The sequence below is a fragment of the Rutilus rutilus genome (assembly GCF_951802725.1).
Source record: "Rutilus rutilus genome assembly, chromosome: 14".
In the NCBI taxonomy this organism is placed as follows: Eukaryota; Metazoa; Chordata; class Actinopteri; order Cypriniformes; family Leuciscidae; genus Rutilus; species Rutilus rutilus.
The window spans coordinates 1,915,465-1,943,461 of NC_140219.1; the positions used below are offsets into that span (position 1 = coordinate 1,915,465).

Below are 27,997 nucleotides of genomic sequence, written 5' to 3' on the forward strand. Positions count from 1 at the left end.
ACAGCCACGGTATGAGAAACACCCGCAAATTATATACAATTTCCCAGAAATAAATCCTGATCTCTGAGTTTCTCTTTGTTCATAATGTTTTAGACTGTAATGATTGCACTCAGAGTTACTTACTTAATATTTCTGGCTCCAATTAAGCTGCTCAGGTAAAACTTCTGCAGTGTCTCCTCTGAGGACAACAACACAAACACTAAAGCTGACCACTGAGACGAGGAGAGTTTCACATCACGTAATCCTCTGCTTATATGAGGTTCAGCTTCGTTCACTAGAGAAAGATCACCCAGTTCATTCAGACAGTGAAACAGATTGATGTATTTATCTGGAGAGGGATTCTCACTGATCTTTTCTTTAATATAGTCAACTGTTCTCTTATTGTTGTGAGAGCTATTTGCTGTTTGTGTCTTTAGTTTTTGTAAGAGACTCTGATTAGACTCCACTGACAGACCCAGAAGGAAACGAAGAAAAAGGTCCAGATGCCCATTTTTACTGTGTAAAGCCTCATCCACAGCTCTCTGATGGAGATCAGATAGAGAAACTTTAGTTGGTTTGGTAATCTGGTCAAACACATTGATGTTATTGTTGATAAAGGAGAGATGCACATATAGAGCGGCTAGATGTTCCTGAATGCTCAGATGAACAAAGCAGAAGACTTTCCCCTGATACAAGCCCAACTCCTCTCTGAAGATCTGAGTGCACAATCCTGAGTAAACTGATGCTTCTGTCTCATCAATGCCACACTCGCTCAGGTCTTCCTCATAGAAGATCAGGTTGCCTTTCAAAAGCTGCCGATAAGCCAGTTTCCCCAGTTTGACAATCATGTCTTCACCTTTCAGTTTCTTCTCATAGTCCTTCTCATGTTTGATGTTGGTCTGAATGAGCAGGAAGTGTGTGTACATCTGAGTGAGAGTCTTGGGAATCTCTTCTCTCTCTGCTTCACTCAACATCTCCTCTAGAACAGTGGCTGAGATCCAGCAGAACACTGGGATGTGGCACATAATAAAGAGGCTCCTTGAGGACTTCAGGTGTGAGATGATCCTGTCGGCCAGACGCTTATCACTGATTCTCTTCCTGAAGTATTCCTCCTTCTGTGTGTCACTGAAGCCTCGTACCTCTGTCACTCGATGGACACACTCAGAGGGGACGAGATCCGCTGCTGCTGGTCTGGAGGTGATCCAGATGAGAGCAGAGGGAAGCAGATTCCCCACAATGAGGTTCGTCAGCAGCTCGTCCACTGAGGCTGATTCAGATATATTACACAGTTTCACTTCGCTCTTAAAGTTCAGAGACAGACGACACTCATCCAGACCATCAAAGATGAACAACACTTTATATTCACCACGGGATATTTCCATTTCTTTGGTTTCAGGGAAAAAGACATGAAGAAGATCTGAAAGACTGAGTGTTTTGTCCTTCATCAAGTTGAGCTCTCTAAAAGCGAGTGGAAATATGAGCTGGACGTCCTGATTCTCTTTCCCTTCAGCCCAGTCCAGGATGAACTTCTGCACAGACACTGTTTTCCCAATGCCAGCGACTCCCTTTGTCAGCACAGTTCTGATGGGTTTGTCTTGTCCAGGTAAAGGTCTAAAGATGCCACTGCATTTGATCGGTGTGTCCTCTGTTTCTGCTCTCCTGGACTGTGTCTCAATCTGTCTCACCTCATGCTCATTATTGATCTCTCCACTTCCACTCTCTGTGATGTAGAGCTCTGTGTAGATCTCGTTCAGGAGTGTTGGGTTTCCCTGCTTTGATATTCCCTCATACAAACACTCAAACTTCCTTCTCAGATTTGATCTCAATGTGTTGAGGACTTCAGCAGGTTTAGAGTCATGGCTGTAAGATTAAAATACAACATTACAGTTATTAAATTAGAGAAGTAAATAGCCATAAATTAAAACATTTTTATGTTTGCTGCATTAAGGGACAAAGAACATCATTAGGTTTCTGAAAAGTTTCAATCATTAATCATGTGTTTGAGTGATGTGTGATGTGAATTGTAGCACCTAAAATTAAACAACAACAGCAAAAAGTCCTGCATTTTACCTGAAACCAGGACACATGCTTTCATTAAAGTCTTGTGGTTGAATCACAGGCTTGGACACAGTTTTGTTTTTAACTGGTCTGGATGGAAGATTTGACCTTAAATCAGAATGAAGAGGGTAAAGAATCAGACACACTGATATTGATGTAATTGTATCATCAACTGAGTAACAGACCAACAGCTTCTACAGTGTGTGAATGTATTAACAATACAATACATAGAGCTTTACACAAGAGCACAATGATGATCATTAATAGAATGAAACTTACAGGATTGTAACTCATTACACATATGAAATATATTAACTATTTCATAAAAATCAAATACTATAGGCATAACTTTTATAGAAATGATATACCTGAGATCAGGCCGTTTGTCTCCACTCTTAAACATTATTGGCTTCTCCATAGACTGGTTACTCTTCATAGACACACAGCTGGACTCTGGGTTTGAGCTCTTCTGCTGGACTGAACTAAGTAAAATAAAAAGCATCCAGACTTATAAATGTTGTGCACTTTTACAGGAATCTTCTGTCTTAGGAAACACTAGGAAGTAACAGTACTCTTGCTGTTAAACATCTCTGTTCTGAACACTGTGAAGCTTTCAACAAATTTGAACCAGCAGTTAGAAAAATCCACTCAATTTTACACCTTCTCCATTATATAAAGGTAGAAGAAATCTCAGCTTACATTTGCTTGATGTCATTGCTAGCATTAGACTAACTGACTTTGATAAATTAATTTACTAAATTCAAAAGTGTCATACTATAAGCACATCTTTTATAGAAATGATATACCTGAGATCAGGCCGTTTGTCTCCACTCTTAAACATTATTGGCTTCTCCATAGACTGGTTACTCTTCATAGACACACAGCTGGACTCTGGGTTTGATCTCTTCTGCTGGACTGGACTGGTTTCAAAACTAAGTAAAATAAAAAGCATCCAGACTTATAAATGTTGTGCACTTTTACAGAAATCTTCTGTCTTAGGAAACACTAGGAAGTAACAGTACTCTTGCTGTGAAACATCTCTGTTCTGAACACTGTGAAGCTTTCAACAAATATGAACCAGCGGTTAGAAAAATCCACTCAATTTTACACCTTCTCCATTATACAAAGGTAGAAGAAATCTCAGCTTACATTTGCTTGATGTCATTGCTAGTATTAGACTGACTGAGATATATTAATTTAATAAATTCAAAAGTGTCATACTATAAGCACATCTTTATGATATACCTGAGATCAGGCCGTTTGTCTCCACTCTTAAACATTATTGGCTTCTCCATAGACTGGTTACTCTTCATAGACACACAGCTGGACTCTGGGTTTGAGCTCTTCTGCTGGACTGAACTAAGTAAAATAAAAAGCATCCAGACTTATAAATGTTGTGCACTTTTACAGGAATCTTCTGTCTTAGGAAACACTAGGAAGTAACAGTACTCTTGCTGTGAAACATCTCTGTTCTGAACACTGTGAAGCTTTCAACAAATATGAACCAGCGGTTAGAAAAATCCACTCAATTTTACACCTTCTCCATTATATAAAGGTAGAAGAAATCTCAGCTTACATTTGCTTGATGTCATTGCTAGTATTAGACTAACTGACTTTGATAAATTAATTTAATAAATTCAAAAGTGTCATACTATAAGCACATCTTTTATAGAAATGATATACCTGAGATCAGGCCGTTTGTCTCCACTCTTAAACATTATTGGCTTCTCCATAGACTGGTTACTCTTCATAGACACACAGCTGGACTCTGGTTTTGATCTCTTCTGCTGGACTGGACTGGTTTCAAAACTAAGTAAAATAAAAAGCATCCAGACTTATAAATGTTGTGCACTTTTACAAGAATCTTCTGTCTTAGGAAACACTAGGAAGTAACAGTACTCTTGCTGTGAAACATCTCTGTTCTGAACACTGTGAAGCTTTCAACAAATATGAACCAGCGGTTAGAAAAATCCACTCAATTTTACACCTTCTCCATTATACAAAGGTAGAAGAAATCTCAGCTTACATTTGCTTGATGTCATTGCTAGTGTGATAAGGTGATAGCTGTAACCACTAGTATTTACGGTAGTCCTGTGTGGTAGGGTGAATACGGTAGTTTCCGGTCCGTTGTCCCCTTTATGAATAAAGTAGCGTTAGTTCAGTGGTAATGGCGGCGCGAACGCTGAATAGACAACGCCAGATAGGCTGCTGAGATTTTTCTTTGAGACTGAGTATGTGCCTAAATTGCAAAACAGTTGTTGTAAGCTGTAGCTGTTGCAAGATACAACGCCAGATAGGTGGCATTGATTTTCTTTCTTGGAGGTTGGAACCCAGGAACTAGTCTTTGTCACTGTTTTGAATTACTGAAATCAAGTCAAATTATTGAACGTCTGCACTTATTTACTTTTGTGTGCCCTTTTTAACTTATCAACTTGCTACCATTTAAGCCTATTTATGTGATTGTTGTCAATAAAACGAATTGAAATTACAACTGGGTTGGACATCTTAAAATGCACCATTGATGGGCTTTACACTAGTATTAGACTGACTGAGATATATTAATTTAATAAATTCAAAAGTGTCATACTATAAGCACATCTTTTATAGAAATGATATACCTGAGATCAGGCCGTTTGTCTCCACTCTTAAACATTATTGGCTTCTCCATAGGCTATGTGCACAAGCGTCGCGACGAACTTCCGGTATTGTCAGAAGTTGGCATATCAGTTTCCGGTTTACGACTGTCTTCATCGGCATCCGCTATAAACAAACAAGATGAGTGCTGCTGTTGTACGAAATAAAGAGATATAATGTGCGTGACACATCTAAGTTTCTAAGAACTGTAGGTGGATCTAACGGCCGTTTCACACATCTCCGTGTGCAGTGTGTGTGCGGTGCAGGAGCAGCACGCGCTATATGCTTCACATTATGATGCGTTTGCAGTGAATAACTGATTCACGGCAGTACCACAAACACTTACTATTTTTATTTAAAATCCAGAAGTTACGTTGCAACTTTTATTTAAAAAAAGTTTTGTCAGCATTGCGATTCTCTTTGTACACACATACACTCTTTAGTGGACGCATGCACGTTTAAGCACAATTTAAACAACGTTGGGCTATTATTCCATGCATTACTTATTAAGCAAGTGGCCAAATATTTAACTGTAAATTGACAAAAACAGCCGACTCTCATGCCTTTTCTTTTCCATTTAAATTTTATTAAAATAAATCTTGCATGTCACAAAGAACTTGTTTTTCCACCTCCACGAATGAGACGTGTGTTGTTCATATGTCGCCTTGTTGAAGTAAATTGTCGTATGTCATAATTTCGGCTTTTAATGTCATAGTTATGACTTAATGTCATGATTTCTGCTTAGTATGTCAATTTCAACTGCATTATTATGAATATGCAAGTCAAAGTTTTGACTTTTCATCTCATAATTGTGGATTAGTATCATATCGTCTTTTTATGTCATATTTTTATTGATGTTTTTTTATGTGGTGAAAATGGGCTTTCATACTAGACGGTTAAGGGTCGTCACAAAATTTTTTAAAATCGTGCAGCAGTTAATCGCATCAGAATAAAAGTTTGTGTTTATATATGTGTGTGTACTGTGTATAATTATTTTGTATATATAAATACACACATGCATGTATGCATGCGTTCCCCTGAGAACTTTGCATGCGTTCGCTCGTAATAGAATGCAAAGGTTTTGTGAGCGAAATTGAAGCTCAAATGGCTGTTAGCGACTTTAAGCAGAGCAAAGTGGCACACAGCAGTGCTTATACGTACCCATGCTAACAGGTTAGAGCTTTCACACTGCACGCGGTTGCAGTCCGTCGATCCGTTCCAGGTGCGGCAAATATACAGCATACAGAAGTGCAGAGATCGTTTCCGCACCGAGTCTATTTTTGCTGTGCTGCAAACGCTGAATTAAAGTGACAGCGCATGTTTCGTGGTCAAAATGAACAAAGATTGACCTGAAAATGTAGTAATTTCACCATGAATGGGTTTAATTAAATAAAATGTAAAAATCTCACCATAAATGCATTTATATAGGCCTACTATTATTTTTCACAGTCATCTCTTTACTTTTAGAGGACCGGGGTAAAGCAAGGTAAACTACAATTTACTTCAACAAGGCGACATATTGAACAACACTCGTCTCATTCGTGGAGGTGGAAAACAAGTTCTTTGTGACATGCAAGATTTATTTTATTAAAATTTAAATGGAAAAGAAAGGCATGAGAGTCGGCTGTTTTTGTCAATATACAGTAAAATATTTGGCCACTTGCTTGAGCAACTTAATAATGCATGGAATAATAGCCCCACGTAACGTTGTTTAAATTGTGCTTAAACGTGCATGCATCCATTAAAGAGTGTATATGTGTGCTCCTGCACCGCGCGCGCGCGCGCACACACACACACACACACAGCACACGGAGTGTGAAACGGCCGTTAGATCCACCTGCAGTTCTTAGAAACTTAGATGTGTCACGCACATTATATCTCTTTATTTCGTACAACAGCAGCACTCATCTTGTTTGTTTATAGCGGATGCCGATGAAGACAGCCGTAAACCGGAAACTGATATGCCAACTTCTGACAATACCGGAAGTTCGTCGCGACGCTTGTGCACATAGCCCATAGACTGGTTACTCTTCATAGACACACAGCTGGACTCTGGGTTTGAGCTCGTCTGCTGGACTGAACTGGAACAGAGAACAGATTCAGTTTAATCCTTTAGATTCATTCTTTATGATATGAACCATATTACCACTTTGAACCACTTTGAGAAAACTTTATGATCTTTTTATTTAATATTTCGTGTCAGTTTCAAAACAAAAATAGGCAATTTTTTTTTTTTTTTTCTGTAAACTTTCTTTGATCTGTGTATATAATGTAACAAACGTTACATCACTTTTTCTGTGATTTAATACAACTAGTGCAAAATGCCCGTGCAAAATCAGTTTTTGTGTGTGTTTTTAGTAATTGTTGATTTGGTGTATTTGAGTGCTCATTGTTACAAAGTTCAATGACATTTTTATTTGTGCATGGTAGAAAGCATAAAGTGAACTGATGCTTGAGGAAACAGTTTGTGAATAGGCTACTATAAATGATGCCCATGAAAGAGACTGTGAACACATTGAATAGGATATGTTTAGTTGGTGAATAGCATAGGCTACTATTACACAGTAGCGATAACGTTAAGTGCACCAGAATGAAATATAATATTCAGAAGTAAACAGCACAGCTGACTTACAGATTCAGTTAACATCCACAAATGAATAAGCGCGTCGATTCAGGGAGCAGTGCAAAGTGCCCGTGCAAAATCAGATTTTGTGTGTGTTTTTAGTAGGCTAATTGTTGGTTTCTTGGTAAAGAAAACACATTTTTACTCAAATTAATCAAAATGGATTTATCACGTTTTGGAACCAAACTATAATATTCATATCAGAAGTAAACAGTGTAGCTGACTGAGTGTTTATGTCAGAATGTTTATTTTTAAACCACAACCTTCTTGGGGCTTCTTTTACTGGTATTTTTTACGATATCTTTTGCATTTCTCATCCAAACAACGTCAAACTTGGCACTGCACTTACTCGTGCCCGTAGAAAGACACCTGTCAAGTTTTAAATCAATCGGACTAACGGTTCGAGAGATATGCGAATAACAGACACACAGACAGACAGACAGACGTTCCTCTAATTTATAGATAGAAGATATTTAACTGTGTTTGTTGAAAGTACCTGCATCCTGGAGACAAATCTCCATCTCTGGATCCTAGTGAATCAGCCATGATGAAGATACAGGAGAATCTGATGAGTTTGATCTCCTCCACTGACTCTGAATGAAGAAACATTCACACACTAAATTAAATGATTAAATTAAACAACCTTCATAATTAAGCTGAACATATCTGGAGTGTGGAAGAAAAAGGATCATGATGTGACTGCGTTAACTCAAGCTCACAGGGCCTTTTCACACACAAACAACTCGACCTGGATTCAGAATTTGATGAAAAATAACGGACACCGAGAAACACTGATTGAACATGTTCGGGTGGAAAAGAAAAGAAAACCCCGACACACACATCGACACACACTGATCCGATAAATAAACGTGTTTGTTGGCGTTTAAGTGAATTGGCCTATGAATGTTTACAAGCTAAACTTCTGAAGAATCACAAACATCACGAAACACAAAGGAAACACTGAAGTGAAAGAAACCCTTTATTAAAGGTTTCATGTCAAACAATCACGTAAAATGTCCTCCAGAGATTCATATTAATATGAGAAAGTCACACATGAACACTCACCTTGATCAAACTTTTACAAGACACAGGATCTCAAATTCTCCAGCTTTAACATCATAAAACTACACGTAAATTCCTTCTTAAACGTTGATAAACACTGCTGTTGATGCTCAGTTGGTTTTTTCCGTATCGTATTTCGTATTGTTCCTGCTTAAATGCCGACAGGAGAACTTTTTTTTTTTTTTTTTTTTTTTTACATTTTGCCAGTAACATTTGACATTTAATTTGACAAACATAGAATTATATTCCAACGAAAGTTAGCCTTTAGCAATGAATAAGAACAAACAATATCTTACGAGGGATTTAGAATAACAGAATAATAATAATAAAAAATAAAAAAATACAATAACAATTAATTCAAAGATTAAATAATCCGACAGGAGAACTTCTTCTTCTTCTTCATTTGGTGTTTTATGGCGGTTGGCAAACCAACTTCCGGTGGATTACCGCCACCAACTGGACTGGAGTGTGAAGCACTAATAACAAAAAAACAAAACAATAATCAACTCAAAAAAAAAAAAAAAGTATCCCCTATACTTCAAATTCTCCAACCTACTCCTATTGCTTTAAGATACTTCATTATCGCACTATATATTTTTACTTGTTCTACTTGCTTTCCCAATAGACTTTCCATACTGAATACTACCACACCCAATTTTCTTACTTTCCTCTTAAGTACTAACCTTTCTTTTCCATATTTTAAACATTTTATTAAAACATGTTCTATTGTTTCTGCCTGATCACAATAATTACATTTTCCCGTATCATGTTTTCCTATCTTAAACAAGGAATGATTTAATTGTGTGTGCCCTATTCTAATACGAGAAACAATCGTATCCTCTTTCCTATTCCCAAAAACACTTCTTCCGTTTCCTACTTGCTTCTGAATACTATACAACTGTCTTCCCTTGACCTCATTATTCCATAGTTCTTGCCATTTATTGTTTATGAATTCTTTTATTTTACTTTTAACGTCATTTTTGCTTAACGTCACTTGCACATTTATCTCATTATGTTTTACTGCTTGCTTTGCTAGTCTATCTACCACTTCATTGGCCTCCAATCCCACATGAGCAGGAACCCACACAAACACTATTAAGCTTACACTACTTATTCTTAACAAACTTGCAAGTATTTCATATATAATGTCTTGCCTTGATACTTTATTTCCACTTACGAGGCTTGTGATTGCTGCAAACGAATCAGAACATATAGCTACTAATCTCGGTTTTACATCCTCTACCCAATGAAGTGCAACCATCATGGCAACTAATTCTGCTGCAAATACTGAGATATGATCAGTTATTCTTTTCTTGATACTAATTTGAAACTTAGGAATAAATACAGCAGCTGCTGTTCTTCCAGAGATAGGATCCTTAGACCCATCAGTAAATATTTGCACCCATGATGAGTAAGTCTGATCTAAATACTGCTGTGCTATAATATTCTTTAGGATGTCTTTCTCATTCTTAATTTTCATTTGAATTTGTAGGTCAATTATTGGCATTGGAAAAATCCATGGTGGTATACTGGATAATATCACAGTAGGGCTAACATCACAATCTTCAATACCTGCTTCTTGTACTTCTCTTTGAACACTCCATCCCAAGCTTTTAATGTTTTTATTCCCATGTTCCCAGCATTCTTCTAGTACTCCCTTCACTGGATGATTCTTTTTATGACCTTTTATATTAACCCAATAATTCAGTCTTATTTTAAGTCTTCGAAGTTTTACCGGAGCAACCCCAACTTCTACCTGTAGAGCTGCTATGGGGGATGTTCTGACTGCACCACAACATATTCTTAGGGCTTGATTTTGTATTGCTTCAATCTTTTTGAGTGTAGTCTCGTTTGCAAAACCGTAAATTATACTTCCATAATCTAAACTTGATCTAATTAAAGTATTATATATTCTTTTCAACGATAATCTACAAGCTCCCCATTCAACCCCTGTTAAACATCTTAATATATTTACTCCTTTTTTACATTTCTTAATCAGATTTTTAGCATGTATAGCAAAAGTCATCCTGGAATCCATCCATACACCGAGATATTTGACTACTGGCACTTGCTCCAATTCCTGCTTATATAACTTTAACTTAATCTCTGGTATTTTTTTCCTTTTAGTAAAACATATAACCTGAGTTTTAGCCACAGATAATCTAAAGCTCCAATTATTTGCCCACCCCTCCACTTCATCTACTGCTTTTTGAATACTTTGTGTTACACGTGCAATATTACGTCCTCTTTTCCAAATTGCCCCGTCATCCGCAAATAATGCTCTTCCTACATCACCTTTTAAATTACAAAAAACATCATTTATCATAATATTAAATAAAACTGGGCTGCATACACTTCCTTGAGGAGTTCCGTTCTCTATCTTGTATGTCTCTGAATACTCTACTCCTATCCTAACTTGAATTGTTCTTTCAAGAAGAAAATCCATAATCCAATTATACATCTTTCCTCCAATTCCCATACATTTAATTTTTATTAAAAGTCCCTCTTTCCAAAGCATATCATAAGCTTTCTCTATGTCGAATAACACCCCTACCATTACTTCTTTATTAGCCTGCGCTTTCCTGATATCTGCTTCTAGGCTTAACACAGCGTCCATAGAATTCCGACCTGCCCTGAATCCACTTTGGTATGGTGACATAAATCCTTTAACTTCCAATATATAATTTAGTCTACGTACAATCATTTTTTCCATCAATTTACATAAATTAGAAGTTAATGCAATTGGCCTATAATTAATTGGATTGGATTTGTCCTTTCCAGGTTTGCCTATTGGTGACAGGAGAACTTACTTCATAGACAGTAAAATAAATGGATGCTGCTTCTTCTTCTTCTTCTGATTCTTGGCAGATGACTATTTTGTAGTATATCGCCACCAACTGTACAGGAGTGTGTAATACCGTCCATGAACGTCAAGAAATGGACACAGGGACCCCATTGTTTGAGATGCGCCTCGCCTCGCCTGAAGTGTATGCGAGAGTAGGAGCGGCTGCAGTGAGAGGAGGAGTGAAAAAAGCGCAGGCAAGACGGACAGATCTCTCTTCTCGCAGTGGATCAGAAGGCTTGTTTGAGATGAGCAAAATCTGCGCAGAACCGATCACCGGTGATCAGCGCGAGATGCATGCCGGTTAGAAATAGAAATGTGTCCGAGTGCGGTCCGCCTTGCTCTGATGTCATGCTGACGTTTGTCAAAAATCTCTCGCGAGCGCAAGGCGGACGCGTCAGATTCTGCAGTTGCTCTCCACCGACTGCGCTGATCAAAAGCATGATGCTTAATGCTCATTGGTTTAAACAACTGTGACGCATTGTTCTCTTTTAAAATGTTTGATTTTAATATCATGTTTTATGTGTATATGTTATGTGTGAATATTCCCAAACTATCTGACAGTGCGATCTCTTTGGGTTATGCAATTTAATTTTTATAAAAAAAATAAAAACACATAGCCTATGTCTGTATTAAAGAAAAAAATATTGATAAACATGTATTTGGAATGGAATTAAATAACAAGTGCTTTGGGTGTGTTGTTCATTTTATTTATTTTCATATAAAAGCAACAGAACTTGAATTACATATCAAGTTCGCACTGTCAGAGAGTTTATTCACACATAACGTAGGCTACGTATACACATAAAACATGATACCAGAGTTTTAAAATAAAATATTTTAAAAGAGAACAATACATCACAGTTGTTGTTGTTTTTTCTCCAAATTTTATTCCATATCAAACAATAAGTGCAGCCATTCCATAATGATATAATCGTAGGAACTCTAGACAATATCCAAACTCATCCATTATTATACCTAATGGGGGACATTTTTTATTTTATTTTTTATTAATGCTGAGAACGGGAACGTACAAAAGAGAAAGCATACGTACATCACATAATAACAACCAAAACAATAAAGGAGGCAATAGCAAAAAAATAAAAAAAATAAAAAAAATAAAAAATATATATATAGTATATAAAAATAAAAAAAGAGGTAGGGCCGTTACATCACATAAAATGTTCACATGAAGAGATCAAAGGCAGTGCAGATTCTAACAGTCCTTATATCTTTCTTATTAGTAGATACTGAAATCACATTTAGATAACTTTCTATTTCTTTAAAGAAGACAGAGAAGACAGGTTTACAGTTTGAAAATTTGCATTTGTGAATGTAAAATTTGCTTAGGAAAAGAATTAAATTAATAACAAAACAGGCATTTTCGTTTGTGGGGTCTGAGTCATAATACCCAAATATAATGTTTCTCATATGTATTGAGAAGCCTGGCCAAATCTTACACTTGATAAATACATCAATATCATTCCAAAGCTTCTGAGTGTAGTGACACCACCAAAATAAGTGAACCACTGTTTCATCAGAGTTCAAACAAAAAGAGCATGTTAGCTCAATGTCAGATTTAAAACTTTGTATAAATTTCTTAACAGGAGAGAACCTGTGTATGAGCTTAAAGGAGATTTCTTTCACTTTATTTGTGAGAAAGAATTTCTGCTGTAAAGACCAGGGCCCGTATTCATAAAGATTCTAAGAATCCTCTCAGAAAACTCTTAATTTAGCTTAAAAACCTTTATGTAGGAGTCTTAGCTTAAAAGCGATTCGGGACCGATCTGAGAGCAACTCTGAGTAAGGAAAATATAAAAACTTTTATCTTAGTGAGGAGGCGGGACTGACCCCGTTGCTATGTATGACACAATCTTTTGAAGACTGTGATTGGTTGGTTGTCCAAGAAGGAAAAAAAAAAGTGATTTTAAGTATAGGGTCTATTCTAAGCCTCCACTTTGAACTTACATGCGTAATTTTTCCTATTTGATCGTTCTCTCACACACACTATTGCATTATATATGTGTATATAAATCCTTTTTTTTATTTACCATGCTGTTGATTTCCTATAAGGTATTTGATTGCTTAGAATGCTAAAAATTGTTCCACTCTTTCCAGTTACACTGATTGCTGGCATGTCTATTTAAGCGGTGGTTTGAATGTTGGTTTTAATGTATCAAACATGGAATTTTCCCAGTTGCCAAATATCGTAATGTAGTGATTACTTTCATTTCAGGCGCTATGGCATTTCTGCACTGTGTCGGAGATATTAGCGTGTCTCTAAAAAGATCAGTCACAAACATGATCCCTGCACGATCTAATCTATAGTGTCTTATTAACTCACTGTCATCCATTGTCTGCAACACATTTCTTCTCCCTCTTCGTCTTTCTGCCATTTTCTCCTCTGCTAAAGAAACTCTTAAGCCTCTTAAAAGTCCTTGTCCGTGCTCCTAACAATTTTGACCTTAAGACCTCTTTTAAGGGTTAAGATGCTTTCTGAATTACTTTTTTCTTTACTAGGAGTTTTTCTTTCATTTTAAGAGTAAACGCCCACATTTCTAAGAATTTTCTTAGAATTTTGTCACTAGGAGCTACTCTTTGCATTAAGATTCTTTATGAATACGGGCCCAGATTTTTTTCCAATTAAGGTTAACAAACAAATGATTCCAAAAGGAAATAACAGCTGGAACAGAAATCAAATCCTTAAGAAATAAAGATCTTATTTTATAGTTTTTAGCTTTTGACTCAGAAAAACAGATTTGACCAACAGAAGTATCACAAGGTTTAGGAAAGGATGCAGTAGATACTGGGGAGGAGTAATTACAGTTTTTAAAAAGCATACATAAACCAGAGGGAATAGCACCCATTACTGAAGCAAATTCTTTTGGGGTTATTTGTATTTGGTATTCGGAAAGAAATTCTGAACATCTGAATAAAAGACCTTGCTTATTAAACAACTGCTCCACCAAAAATAAACCATTACTGAACCAATTATCATAAAATAGAGACTTATTCTTGAATAAGATGTTCTTATTGTTCCAAATAAAACATCTCTGTGGTGAAAAGTTATGCTTATAAATTAGAGCCCATGCTAAGAGAACCTGACGATGACAGTTGGAGAGTTTGATAGTGAGTTTGGATACATCATAATTACACATTAATAGAAAATTAATGCCACCAAGTTGTGAAAAAACATTCCAAATAGAAGATGGTTTGATTGGATGGATGATTTTCTCATATAATGAGACTTATTTTTCCATAAGAATTTTATTCAAACCTCATTAATTAATTTAGAAGTGGGCTTGTCCACAAAAAGAGACTGAGCTGCGTTAGTGAGCTGCCTTTTAAGGACAGATCCCTTTGTAACCAGCAATTGCATCTTTTTTGAGTCTTGGTAATAATAGGTTTGAAGTTTGCTGAACATCTACATTCATCTTTAGTAATTTGTATACCTAAATATGTTACCCTATTTTTAACAGTAATATTCTCAATTGAGGTTAGAGATCAATTTTTAATGGGTAGCAATTCACAATTTTTAAAAATTTAGATTTAACCCAGAGGCTTCAGAAAAGGACTGAAGAATACCCAAAGCCACTGGAACTTGTGAAGAGTCATTCAAGAATAAAGCTGTATCGTCCGCTAATTGACTCATTTTTATTTTAGTGTTACCAATTGTGATACCCTTTAAAGAACTACCATTGATATGTAAGCTAAGGAATTGTGTTGCAATTAGGAATAGGGGAAACTGGACATCCTTGTCTAACTCCTCGTTTTAAAAAGAATCTAGGTGAAGTACCATTACTTAGCTTAACTGAGCTGTTTCCGTTTAAAGCATTTGGACCATCCTGCAAAAGGAGTCGCCAAAGCCAATTTTTCGAAGAGCCTGAAATAAAAATTTGTGTCAAGCCATCATTGACAATTAATTCTGAATAGTCTAGTACTAACCGTATATTATTAGAAATGTGTCTTTTCTGCATAAATCCTGACTGTTTCATCAATTATAGAGTTCAAAACATATTTTAATCTTTTTGCTAGGACTGCAGCTATTATTTTATAATCATTATTTAATAGTGTAATTGGACGTCAATTGTCTATTAGGAGGGGATCTTTATTTCATTTTGGTATAAGAGTTATTAATCCTTGACATAATGTGGCTGGAAGTAATGCTTTTTCTATACTTTCCTCATACACCTTTAACAAGAATGGTGCTATATACTATGATTAAATAGCTTGTAAAACTCTGAGCTGAGTCCGTCTGTTCCGGGAGATTTGTTGGCTTTTAAACAGTTAATAGCTTTCCTCCTCTATCTCCTTCACTGTGATAGAGGCGTCACAAAAGTGTTGATCTAAATCACTTAACTGGTTTATATTAGGTAATGAATCAAAGAAATCATTCATATGTTGTTGGGAAAATTTAGAAGTATACAAATCGCTGTAAAATTTGGCACAGAACTTTGCGATACTTTTAGGGTCATCACTAATATTACCGTTAATCGTTAGTTTTTGAATTTGGTTGTTTTTAGCTCGCTGTCTTTCCAATCTGAAAAAATACGCAGAGTTTTGTTCACCCTCTTCAATCCATTTTCTGCGCGATCTAATAAATGCCCCTTTGGCTTTATGTTTACTGTATATATGTTGTCTAATTCGCACTGTAATTCAACCAATTCTGCTTTTTCACAATCAAGTAAATCGAATAAATGATTGGGGATTTTGCATTTAACGGAATTTTCATCAGTTTTTTTCTTTTTTGCCAAATCAGTACTAAATTAAACTAAACTAAAGATATTTGCCAATTTCATATTTAGTAAATTCCCAGGTCCCTATTCTCCTCTCTTGCTTTATTCCAATTTTTGTGAATTATCTTATTAATTTCATCTTCTACTTCACTGTATAAGACAGAATGGTGTTGTTAAGTTTCCAGTAAGAAGAGAATCCGTGCACATTATCAGAGGCAAGAAAATGGGTACGAATGAAGATACTCTTGTGGTCAGAAAATGGTGATGGCAAAATGTCAGTAGAGGTATTGCATAATTCTTTAGAGATAAGCCACATGTCAATTCAGGACTGGGAGGAGAGAGAGTTATTACTCCATGTGAACATCTTTTGAGAGGGATATAACACTCTCCCGATCAAAGAGAATCTTTGCATAAATGTTTTCAAGTATAAACTAGTATTGTCAGGGAGTTTTGGAGGCCATCTGTCTATGCTGCCATATGGCAACATTAAAATCTCCACCAAAAATAAGCATGGAATTTGGATATTTAGTTAATAATTTTAACACATGTTCCTCTAAACAACTAATAAAGATTTCATTTTCTTTCTGCTGGTTACAGCCATAAACACAAACAAGAATACACGTCAAGTTTGAAATTTCAGTAACGACAGATATAACGTCCACCTAAATCACTTACATTAAAGGGATAGTTCACCCTTTATAGTATTTTTTTTTCCTACTATGGAAGTCAATGGGGTCCATCAACTGTTTGGTTACAGACCTTTTTCAAAATATCTTCTTTTGTGTTCAGCAGAAAAAAAGAAATTCATACAATTTTGAAACAACTTGAGGGTGAGTAAATGATGATTTTTAAAAGCTGTTTTTCAGTGTGCAAATACTGTCTCTTTTCAAGAATATTGCACTTTTAATAACTCTTTTTTTTAACATCAAGCACGTCCCACTCTTTATTACTCATTTGTCCATGTTTCTTGATCACTCTGAGTCAATAATTCCTGCCCACTAAAAGCTGCAATGCAAATAAATAAAATTAAAATAATAATAAAAAAAATTAAAATAAACTTAAATCTATCTAAATACAAATTATTATTTCAAATACGTATTTTACTGTAAATGCATGTATCTGAAATACTGCCTTTTAACAATACAGTGCAATAAACACCAGTCCACACACTTGCCTGCATCATGAGAGAAATGCGTAAATAAATACATATTATACCAATAACAAACTTGTACGTGTATTTGTGAGCGCCACCGCTGCCCACTTCCAGTTTCAAAACTAGGGACTAAAAAAAAATCAGCATGAACGTTGATGTCGACAGGAAGATATATTATAGAATATCTAAATAATTTAATGCAGTTGTAAAACGTCTATTATTAATACTTGTTCTTAGGGTCATGGGTCATATCTAGAACATCTTTGCTGCATTTGCTGTAAAAATGCAATGCCAGTTTGAATTGAGTGCATTATTTTCTGCATAAGCATCTGATGTAACAGGTTCTGGTCTGTTGCTTCGGTCTCATTTACTCGATTAAGTGGTTTTAAACTATAACGCTGGTGACATGCATGTTTTTATAGACAAGTTATTTTGTGGTTGGTGAAGCTTCTGCCGTCATGCGCTTCTGCTTTCACCGTCTGGCAGAAATGTGTTGCTTTTCTGTAACTAGAACTAGAACAGATGAACGTTTATATGATTCTTCCAACTAATAATCTCTGAACATAAAAAGGTGCACTTGCACGTTTGAGCCGATAAAGATATAGAGTTGCTTGTTTATTATTATTATTTTTTAGCCTCCATTGTCTGAAAGTGTATTAATGGAAACTGCTGACCCACGTCTGCCCCCCCCCCCCAGATGAGGAAACTTCCTCTTCCTTCTTTCTTTGTAAAAGTCAGATGTTTTTCCGCTGTGTTTCAGTGAGAGCCAGAACACAGACGGACTGAAGTCGGGATCTGAAGAAACATCTTCTCTCTTCTGCTGGATTACTGGCTCTTCTGGACTCTAGAAATGATCCTCATGTTTGGACTGACGCTGATGCTGAAAACTGCTGCATGTGAGTCCACTTTCAGCTCAAACTCAAAGCACTTTTAAGGCCTAGGACTTGTTTTTCCAACTTATGTGAAGGTCACTTTACAGCAGCCTTAGAATCGGTTACCTTGCATTTAATACTTATTTTCATCTATTTTTAAAAATGTGTTTTATTGTTTAAAGTCACCCTGTGGTGCAAATCCAGCACTTTTATGGCCTTATGAAGGGGCTAATTTGCATTTGATTGAATTTTATGAATTAGACAGCTCACAAACATACTTTATCACTATAAAAACTGAAATAACCTGTTAAGCATGAAAGTATCATGTAAGACATTTCTCCTTATATAGAGCCTTTTTCGACATAAATCATCTTTAACGTTGAGAACCCTAGATTTCTAAAATAACCTTCGGTTACACTTTATTTTAAGGTGTCATTGTTACAGTGTAATTATATATTTAAGTACTGAGTAATATTAAGCAACTACATGTACTTACTATAGGGTTAGGGTAGGATTAGGATTTGTTTGAGGGTTAATTGCATGTAATTATGCATAATTTACTGTTATTACTATGTTAAGGACATGTAATGTAACAAGGACACACAAAAAAAAACTTTGGGGGCTCATTTGCATATTCATAGAACCAGGTATACTAAATGAGACAAGGGTGTCGAGTTACACTCAGGATATTTTAAGGCATGAAGAAATTGTTTTCAATGAAAAAAAATGCTTAAATATGTCATTTTGGTGATCAAAGATGAGTTTTAAGGGATAAAATGATGGACTTTAAACTTGAGTTATTTACTCTTGCCCTATACTTATAGCAATAACAATGAAAATGCATGATATTTACATTTTTATTATGTACATTATATTTACAAATGAGGAACATAAGCAATTGGTCACAACCACATGTTCATTGCGTAAGCAAGAGTAGAAGTGGACAGCAGAGAAAAAGAGAAATAGGATTGATTTGGTAGTATGGGCCTTGGTTTAATGTTTGTGGTGTGGTTTATTATTTGTGGAAGTGGTAAAGTACATGTTAATTATTATCTTTATCACACATTAAGTGTGAAATGTGGTTCAGAAAATCCTCCTGTGATGTGTGTGTGTGTGTGTGTGTGTTTTAGCAGACGATTTAAACAGCAAGAGAGTGAAAATAGTCATTTAAAGTTTTTTTTTTAAATCTAAAAAGACTGAAGAAACACCCAGAGATGACATATAAACCTTTGTGTTGAAACATTACGGGTTTCAAAAGCAGGTTTAGTTGTCAGACAGTAACTGGTAATAGTAGGTGTGTCTCAAATGACACACGATCTTAAAAATACAGATTTCAAAAGGGGATTTTTGCAGCGATTGCATTGAAGAAACAGTTTTGGTTTTCCCAAGAACCTTTCAGTGATCGGCTCTTAGCTTTTGGATGTTTCTTAACATAACATTCATACATTAGACAAGTAAAGTGTACAGTATAAGTGCCATCATCTGAAAAATAAAGGTTGTTTAATTGGCATTGATGGTTATATAAAGATTTTTTTTTGAAAAAAATCTTTTTGAAGAATTTTCAGTGTAATTTCACTACAAAACACCGTAGAATTATTAGTATGCACTTAAATATTGTAATATGTGAGTAAAAGTGAGAACCCGACTAAAGCGTTGATCGCCCGCCGGTGTCTGAGATTGATGATCGGAGTTCAGATGTTTCACTGAGATCAGATCAAGTGTCTGTTTATTCACATTTATACTGTAGAAGTTTCATTTTGTGAAAATATTTGTGTCACTGTTTTTCTGAGTTTAATTTATGCTGAGAGAGTCACTGGTGATTATTGCCTTACAGCATGAGGTTTGCATTCTTCTGAATGTCCAGCATTTAAAAAAAGATATTTATATTTTACAGATAGTTTTACAGTGTGTGTGTGTGTGTGTGTGTGTGTGTGTGTGTGTGTGTGTGTGTGTGTGTGTGTGTGTTTTGTTCTTCAGGTGTGGAGATTAACTGCAGGTTTAATCAGTCTGGTCCCTGTGCCGCTGCTCTCGGAGACAAACTCAGTGTGATCATGATGGACACTAGTACAAATGAACTGAAGATACGAAAGATAAACTACAACACACCAGATGATCCAGTTTGTAAAATAAAGAATGACGGGATAAGAAAGGATGAATGTGATCTCTTTAATAACAGACATGATAAAGTGTCAGTCAGTGATGGGATTCTGATAATAGACACTGTGATCAGAGCAGATTCAGGGACTTACAGTTTACAAGTCTTTAACTTACAAGGCACAGAAACATTTAAAGCAAATCTTCAAGTGATTGTTGAAGGTACAGTAACTCTCTCATCAGACTCATTACAATCTCATGTTCTCCAAGATCTCACTCTCATGCAAATCAGTGCTAATAATAACACATAAAGTACAGATGAATGATAATAAGAGAAACATCTACATCTCTTCATACAGAAACTCTCATTGGAATATTTATAATCTGATACTATAATCAGAGCCGTAACCAGATTAGAGAACGACACGTCAACCCGCCCAACATATACAGATAACGGCTTGATCAGTGTGTGTTTACAGCAGATTTTAATTTCTATAAAAACAGTACTTTAATTCAGTCGCTGTTCACTGTAAATTTATGCTTAAAATTATGACAACACATTGCTTTAACTCATTAAAATAAGTTAAGCAATTAAGCAAAAAGATATACAAGATTCAACAAATTTTTTAAAGTCAGTTCAATGTAATTTAAGTTGAAATAACTTAATACATCAAGTTAATTTTACTTAAAAATTTAAGGCAGCAACTTTTTTTACAGTGTTTTTTGCTGTTATTTTTGTGTAACTCTCGATAACCTCGTCCTGTGTTTTCCTTCCACAGATCCTGTAGTCCTTCCGGCTGTTCTGGGATGTCTCGCTGCAGTTCTTATAATCCTGGTCATCGTGGCTTATTACTTTTACAGGAAGAAGAACCAGCTCAAACCCACAGCGAGTCAGTCCGGCTGAGTTCATCAATCTGTGAAATATCGTATCGCAGCACTGCTGAATCATTGGCTTCATCACTTTATTCACTTATTTTCTGTACATTTGTTTAAATTAAACAATCCGATAAATTAATATATACAGTAAATATACACTGAAAAAAAAATATTCGTTGAATTTAATCCATTTTTTTATCGTAAATGGTTGCACACAATTGATTTTAGCTACATTTAAACAAATGCATTAAGTTGAACTTAATCAATTTTAGTTCAACTTAATGCATTTGTTTAAATCTAGCTAAAATCAATTGTGTGCAACCATTTACGATAAAAAAATGGATTAAATTCAACTTATTTATTCACTCTTCACTAAATTTATTCACTCTTATGTTGCTCCAAACCTATGTTTATAGTTTTCATAGAGTAAATAATGACAGATATTTATATTTATGCATGAAAAACATCAAATATCACATCTTACAAGTTATTAATATAAAACAGGTGAAAGCAGAAACAGTTTGGCTATTTATTGGTTAGCTTTAAATGACTGATCTTTCCTCATAGTTTAATATTGGTTTAGTATTTTTTTAAGATGTTTAATGTCAGTGTTTTCTCAGATGTTTCAGAGCGTGTGAATGAACACGTCACTCAGAAGAAACACCACAGAGAGGAAGAACAGAAGAGACCAGGTGAGATTCACATCGGGAGGCTTTAATGAGCGTCTGGACTCTAATACAGATTCATCAAGCAAAAATATTCACACAAATATTCAAAATGAGCTTTGACGAGTACATAACACACAGTTTTAGGAACTGAACATAATGCATAATGGTTTACTGTAGCAATGTGAAAATGTAAATCTTGCCCTCATTGTTGTAGGCTAAACAATACTATAGGAAATATCAGCAACGGCACATTTTATGTAAACCTTTTACAGAAAAAATAATAATAATTGAAGGATTAAAACAGGTTTTGGAGGTCAGACTCTACGCCTGTAAGTCACTGTCTGATTTGTGATATTATATCTGAGTTACAGAGCCGAACTGCATGCTTTTAATAAAAACAAAACCTGTAGAGTGAAAGACTGTGTGATAAAAACAGCATCTGTGGCTTCAGTGATAACGACCGGCTCGGCAGAAACTCGACCAGCAAAGCTTATTTTCTGTTAATGTTGTCACACCATTTGTCACACAGTCCTGACGTTGAGTCACGGAATCCAGCGCATGAGGAAAGTGAGAGGATAAATATGCAAATAAAATAAAGAGCATAAAGAAATATGCAAATAAAATAAATGGTAATAATAAATAATAAAATAAATAAATAAAATAAATCTTTTTTTTTTTGCTTATTTATTTATGCATATATATTTATATATAAATATGCAAATAAAATAAAGAATATTAATAAATATGTGAATAAATAAATAGTAAAAAAAAAAAAAAATACAGTAAAAAATAAATAGAGTATAAATATGCAAATAAAATAAGTACAGGTATAGGCCTAAAAATAAATGAATAAATAGTGTAAATAAATATGCAAATAAATGAAATTGTAAATAAATGAAATACAGTATACATAATCTGCAAATAAAACAGAGTATAAATAAAATTCAGTATAAATAAATCAAATAAATACTATAAATTAATAAATAAATATGCAAATAAAAATAGTATAAACAACTGAAATACAATATAAATAAATAAAGGAAAGAATAAATAAAATGAATAAATGAAATACGGTATAAATAAGTATGCAAATAAAGTAAATAAATAAATACAGTAACTTAGGATAAAAAATGTTAAATAATTTAAAATCAGTTATTGTCACGATCCCAGTGTTGAGCTTGTTTTGTAGAGACTTTTATGTTGAAGTTTATGTTCCTATTGTTTCTGTGTCCTCTTCCTGTGGCCATGTTTGTAGTTTTGTAGTTTTCCCTGTTGATTAGTCTTTCCTGGTACTTTATCATCATTTACAATCAACATTAATGCAACATAAATCTTGTGTATAACCTCATCTGTTCATTATCTGTGTCTGCAGAAGTACAATATGCCACCGTCGACTCTCAGAACAAGAGGAAGAGGAAGGAGGAAGAGGTTCATTATGGAGAAGTGACGTTCTCCAGCTACAGCGCTCAGCGGCCGCGTCAGACGCAGGACGAGTGTGTGTATTCTGTGGTTCAGACACGCTAGTGTGAATCAAACACAAACCCACAGACTGGGAGTCTGAACACACAACGGCCCAGTCATGAGCCGACCGATGCGATGCTCCGGTTATTGAGCGTCTGATGCATCCAGAACACAATATAACCGGACAAACCCTGACTGACGTGAACAAATAAAGTTGTAACAATTCCAATCTGTCCAATCAGGAACTAGTTACAAATCCCCTGATTCCCTTTGCACATGCTCAGTTTAGTCCTCACTCCACATGTGATCAAGTAAAGCAAACACTGCAGATGTTAGAGTTCTAGTTAAACTCATCAAATTTAAATTATGTTTATTGTGTGTCTGTGTAGATATTTTTCATGCAAGTTGCTAGTGCTAATGTTTGCCTGTTAGCGGTTACATGACTCGGGGTTAGTTGTAACAACAATGAAACGTTACAGCCTAACCCACACACACACTATCACCATTACATTCATTGTCACTGTCATCGTCATTGTCTGCACTACAGTTCCCATGATCCTCCTTGGCCCACACCCAGGGGCGTAGCAGCCATTATAAAAGTGGGGGGGACAAAAGCTGTATGTGACCATAGGATGTTCATAACAGTATTTTTCCTGGCTCAAAATGAGGCGGAGGTGGTAAAATCCTAATAATGTATTTAATAATAAGATAATAAAATGTATATTTTTGTGTAGATCATCATATACCCTAATGTGTTTCCCACATTATTTTTGTGGGTGGAGCTTAGGGGGGTCCGGGGGCATCAGTGTTGCCAGATTGGAAATGTCCAAGTATCGTACCAGAAGCTCAAAATTATCGTATTTGGAAGAAAATTATCGTACACGAGTCAACGACATGAAAATGACAGACATCCCAACCTGCACAAAGTCATTTATGGGAGTCAAGAGTCGGGTTCAGTTCTGATTCGGGAGTAAAGATAAAAGCCCGCCCGCACTTACAATTGATTGGTTGGGTCCTTACATGCGCTTCGTGAGGCACACTAGCACACACACGCAAGGTCTCTCGCTCCCTCTCTCTACGCGTTCTTCCCCCGGTAGACGTAGAATCCACGGCTAGATCAATGAGAAGTCATATTACAACGACCATCATTTGAAGTGTCACACAGTTCTGAAATTATCGTACATTATAGGATTTTTTCCATTATTGATCGTACATCGTACAGAGGTCAAAATTATCGTACAAATACGATAATTATCGTACATCTGGCAACACTGGGGGGCATGCACCTCCGGAAGAAAATTTTGTACATTTTAAAGATAAATTCATTAATCTGGTGCACTTTGAGTCACCCGAATCCACCGTTAAAAATAAATAATCCACCCGCAAACCGCCCGATGATATTCTCTGATTTAGATATCTGCATGTGATCATCACATTACAATTATTCAAATTCTCAGTGTTAAGCATGCTAATATGGTAACATATCACACTGAAGTAGGCTGATTTAAAATGTACATTTATTTAAAATAAAAGGTCTTCTTTTGGCAAAATTACATTTCCTTAATAGCCTAAACAGAGGCTTTACTCCCTTCAAGCTTAAGTTGTCAATGTTTCATTACATCACTGTTTGAAAACACTAATTTTTTGTACCTTTATAAAGGGCATTTTCCCCCTAATTGTATTAGCCTAAATGTATGCTCCATCTTTCATTTCAAATGATTAAATTTGATCAATATAAAATAATAAGACACTAGGCTGTTACCAATCAAATTAAATCATTTACATTGAAAAATTATAACTGTATTAATTTGGATTATTTTAAATACTTTTGAAATTTAACTAAATATCAACGTCTTATGAAGTTGCGTGCCTGATGGGAATAATCTGTTATGTCTCATTTAGCAGATGCTTTTATCCAAATCGACAATTAGGAGAGCATTTAACACACACTCGGCACAATCCAGCGTGACATGACAGGTCCATACGGGTTCTGTTGTCGTACACGTCTTACTCATAGACGGTCTTACTCTGCGTTACAGTTGGTTAAATCAACAAGGAAATAACTTTACGCGTGATTCATGTCATCGCGACATACATACTTATAGTGCGTGTTTGAAAAAAGGATGCAATCGTCCTCTGCTTTTTTCTGGGGTTCATTTTACCCCAGACGGCCAAACAGCAAAACTAAACACAACGAAAATCCGCAAGAGCAACAAGAGATTTGAAGCTCATGGCAAACACGCCCAAGAGATGATTCGCGCTGTGATTGGCTGAATGTTAGTTCACTCAAGTCTAAGTAACAAATCAGAGAACACGGGCAGAAATATTGACGCTGGGTCAAAAAAAAAAAAAAAAAGCGGGGGACAGAATCACCTGTTTCTAAAAGTCCCCCCCGTTGCTACGCCCCTGCCCACACCTGCAGCTCCTCTACCATTACCCACACCTGTCATCATCATCATGGCCTTCAGCTGTTGTCTCGTCATCATCTGTGTATTTAAGTTCCCTTCATGTCCTTGTCATGGTTGGTGATTGTTTGTGGACATTGCACACTATATGTGCCTCACATGCTGTTTCTTCTTGGATATACTATCGTTTTTGGAATAAAGCTTCTTGTTATTTTGTTACCCGTTGCCTCATCGTCCTCATTGAGTCCAAGTGTCACACACACACCAATTTAAATTTTATGTAACAAAACTGTAACACAGTAACAAACATGCTTACACAAACACAATGTTCAAGTGTTCAATTTCAATTTATTATGGTCAATTACTATGACTGAGAGTAACAAACTTACACACACACACACACACACACACAAACACAATGTTTCAATTTTATTATGGCCAATATAACTGACAGTAACAAGCATGCTTACAAACAATGTTTGTGTTCAAGTTAAATTTATAATGGTCAATTACTATGACTGAGAGTGAGACACACACACACACACACACACACACACACACACACACACACACACACATGTAACGGGAGGATAACACTGACTGTCTGATGACTTGTGAGGGTGGGTTAATGTCTACCAGGTGTACATGTGTGTTTGCAAGTGTTTGGTTGCAGGTGTGTCCAATGTTACTGATGAGCCAGTGGTACAATGCGATTGGTAGAGCCACTGAATATAAGTACCAGCACGCAGTCCTTTGTGTGCGTTCCTTGACCGAGAGGGAGACCGTAACGAGACAAGCTCGACCGCCTTCGTCCCGATTTGTTGGATATTCGACTCCACGCAGTGACTACGATCGCGAGTGACTCCTGGCAGCGAGAGGTCCACGAGAAATAATCAACGCGCGCTATTCATTCATATTGAGGGAAGTGGGAATTCTTATTGTTTACGAAAGAGTGGGCATTGACGTGTATTTATTTGGGACTGATTGCCCTTCCATTGTCTCACAGCTCAGCTCTACAGTTCCGGTTTCCCCTGCTGGCCACCGTGTCCTGGAACTCGTCAGAGCTGGGATTTGCGTGTGTGTGTCGCTGTCATCACCTCACCTTTAGCGCCTCCTTCCCTTTACACTGCGAGCGCCAAGTGGGCGGGGTCGTGAGTGACGAGACTGTTGACTGTGTTCGATGAAACTTTGTTTTATGCATAATATAACTGTGATGTTTTGCTTATGTAAACTTCTCTCGGTCTAGTGGGATATTGGCTGCTCGCCTAGGTTTTATTTATCAATTGTTTATATGTGAATTGGTTTTAGGGCTTTTATACTAATCAAACCAATTCTGGTTATATCATTATTCCTACATATGTGGGGTTTATTTTGAAGTGTTGCACCTTGCTATTTGCTATTTGTATTTGCCATTGCTGTGTAAATCTCACGTGTGACTGTGTGCTGTTACATATGACTTTATTGGCGTGATTTGTGTGTTAGCCCCTCTCATTTGCTACCTAACCAGGGCGCCAGATTGTGACCTTATTCCTAGCCCTTGAATTGAAGCAGTTGTATCTAATGTTTTCACTTTCTTGATTATGCATACAATTGGTTAGTTTTTAAATTGTTGTATAAATAAATTTTGTATTTTTATAAGACTTTTGGTGTAAGTCTGTTACTTGTGTATAACAAGGGTAAAATATCCTGCGTGTGGTTGAGCTACCACTTTACATTTTTGGCGTAAGTCGGCAGGGCCCTTGACATACACAAGTAATATGAATCACGACGAGCAGCCCCAGGTAAATGCGTTAATGCCATGGTTTATGGGGGGGCCATGGGTCCCAAAATTTGGTGGAGGGGAGTTCTCTAAATTTCAAGAATGGAGAAACCAAATTGAGGCTTTTATTCGGGCTCAGGGGCTGAATGAGGTACAACAGGTTGATTTTGTGCTGAGTGCATTGGAGGGGAATGCTAAAAGAGAAATTCTGCTATTGGCTGAAGGAGAACGAAATACTGATGTAAAAATTCTAGATGCCCTAGCTTCGTTGTATGGTGGTCAGCAGCCTGTTGCTCAACTACGTATTCAGTTCTTTAATTGTAAACAGCAACCAGGGGAGGGGGTAGGACCATTTACCCTTCGTCTACGTGAGCTGCATCATAGGTGGCGGGCCAGAGAACCCCTGACTGCTGGAACAGATGATGAATTGCTGCGAACTCAATGTGTTATGGGTTTGAGACATGGACTGATAAAGCAGGAATTGTCAAGACAGCTTCGCCGGATCCCAACATCCACTTTCGCTGATGCCTGTAGGGAAGCGAAGGCGCTAGAACAAGAGCTGGCCCCAGAGGAAGAGGTTCAGGTTTGTCCAACCTTCTTGACTCCTCCATCAAGGTCAGCAGCGACACCAGCTGGAGTGAAGGACCAAGGGACGAATGCTTCGGACTGGCAACGAATGAAGGATTCATTGCGAACCGAATTACAACAGGAATTAAAAGAGCAGCTAACACTCTTGGGGAAATCCCTGGTAGAAGAACTGAAGGGGCATCTGGGC

At 36.4% G+C, this 27,997-nt stretch overlaps 2 protein-coding genes across 8 annotated transcripts in view; one reads left to right on the plus strand and one right to left on the minus strand.

Moving 5' to 3' along the window:
* Positions 1–11,482, minus strand: part of LOC311304188 (protein NLRC3-like) — a 31,723-nt gene extending 20,241 nt beyond the window's left edge. Inside the window, exons 1-9 of one of the 4 annotated variants that reach the window (XM_084431064.1) lie at positions 11,167–11,482; positions 8,360–8,832; positions 7,791–7,887; positions 3,721–3,846; positions 3,283–3,396; positions 2,844–2,969; positions 2,406–2,519; positions 2,050–2,145; positions 124–1,839 (exon numbers count right to left, since the gene is read on the minus strand). In XM_084431064.1, coding sequence (XP_084287190.1) covers positions 124–1,839; positions 2,050–2,145; positions 2,406–2,519; positions 2,844–2,969; positions 3,283–3,396; positions 3,721–3,846; positions 7,791–7,840 — 2,342 coding nt within the window. In that variant the 5' untranslated portion in view covers positions 7,841–7,887; positions 8,360–8,832; positions 11,167–11,482. Of the gene's footprint in view, positions 1–123; positions 1,840–2,049; positions 2,146–2,405; positions 2,520–2,843; positions 2,970–3,282; positions 3,397–3,720; positions 3,847–4,063; positions 4,172–4,655; positions 5,167–7,790; positions 7,888–8,359; positions 8,833–11,166 lie in introns of those variants that run through there. The other 3 variants (XM_084431066.1, XM_084431065.1, XM_084431067.1) reach the window with 3 other exon arrangements.
* The window catches only part of LOC311303559 (uncharacterized protein), a 79,339-nt gene extending 53,657 nt beyond the window's left edge, over positions 1–25,682 (plus strand). Inside the window, exons 1-5 of one of the 4 annotated variants that reach the window (XM_084430086.1) lie at positions 17,823–17,983; positions 19,937–20,275; positions 20,833–20,943; positions 21,550–21,621; positions 22,970–25,682. In XM_084430086.1, coding sequence (XP_084286212.1) covers positions 17,938–17,983; positions 19,937–20,275; positions 20,833–20,943; positions 21,550–21,621; positions 22,970–23,121 — 720 coding nt within the window. In that variant the 5' untranslated portion in view covers positions 17,823–17,937 and the 3' untranslated portion in view covers positions 23,122–25,682. Of the gene's footprint in view, positions 1–17,822; positions 17,984–19,936; positions 20,276–20,832; positions 20,944–21,549; positions 21,622–22,969 lie in introns of those variants that run through there. The other 3 variants (XM_084430087.1, XM_084430082.1, XM_084430083.1) reach the window with 3 other exon arrangements.
* The last annotated feature ends 2,315 nt before the right edge of the window (positions 25,683–27,997 follow it).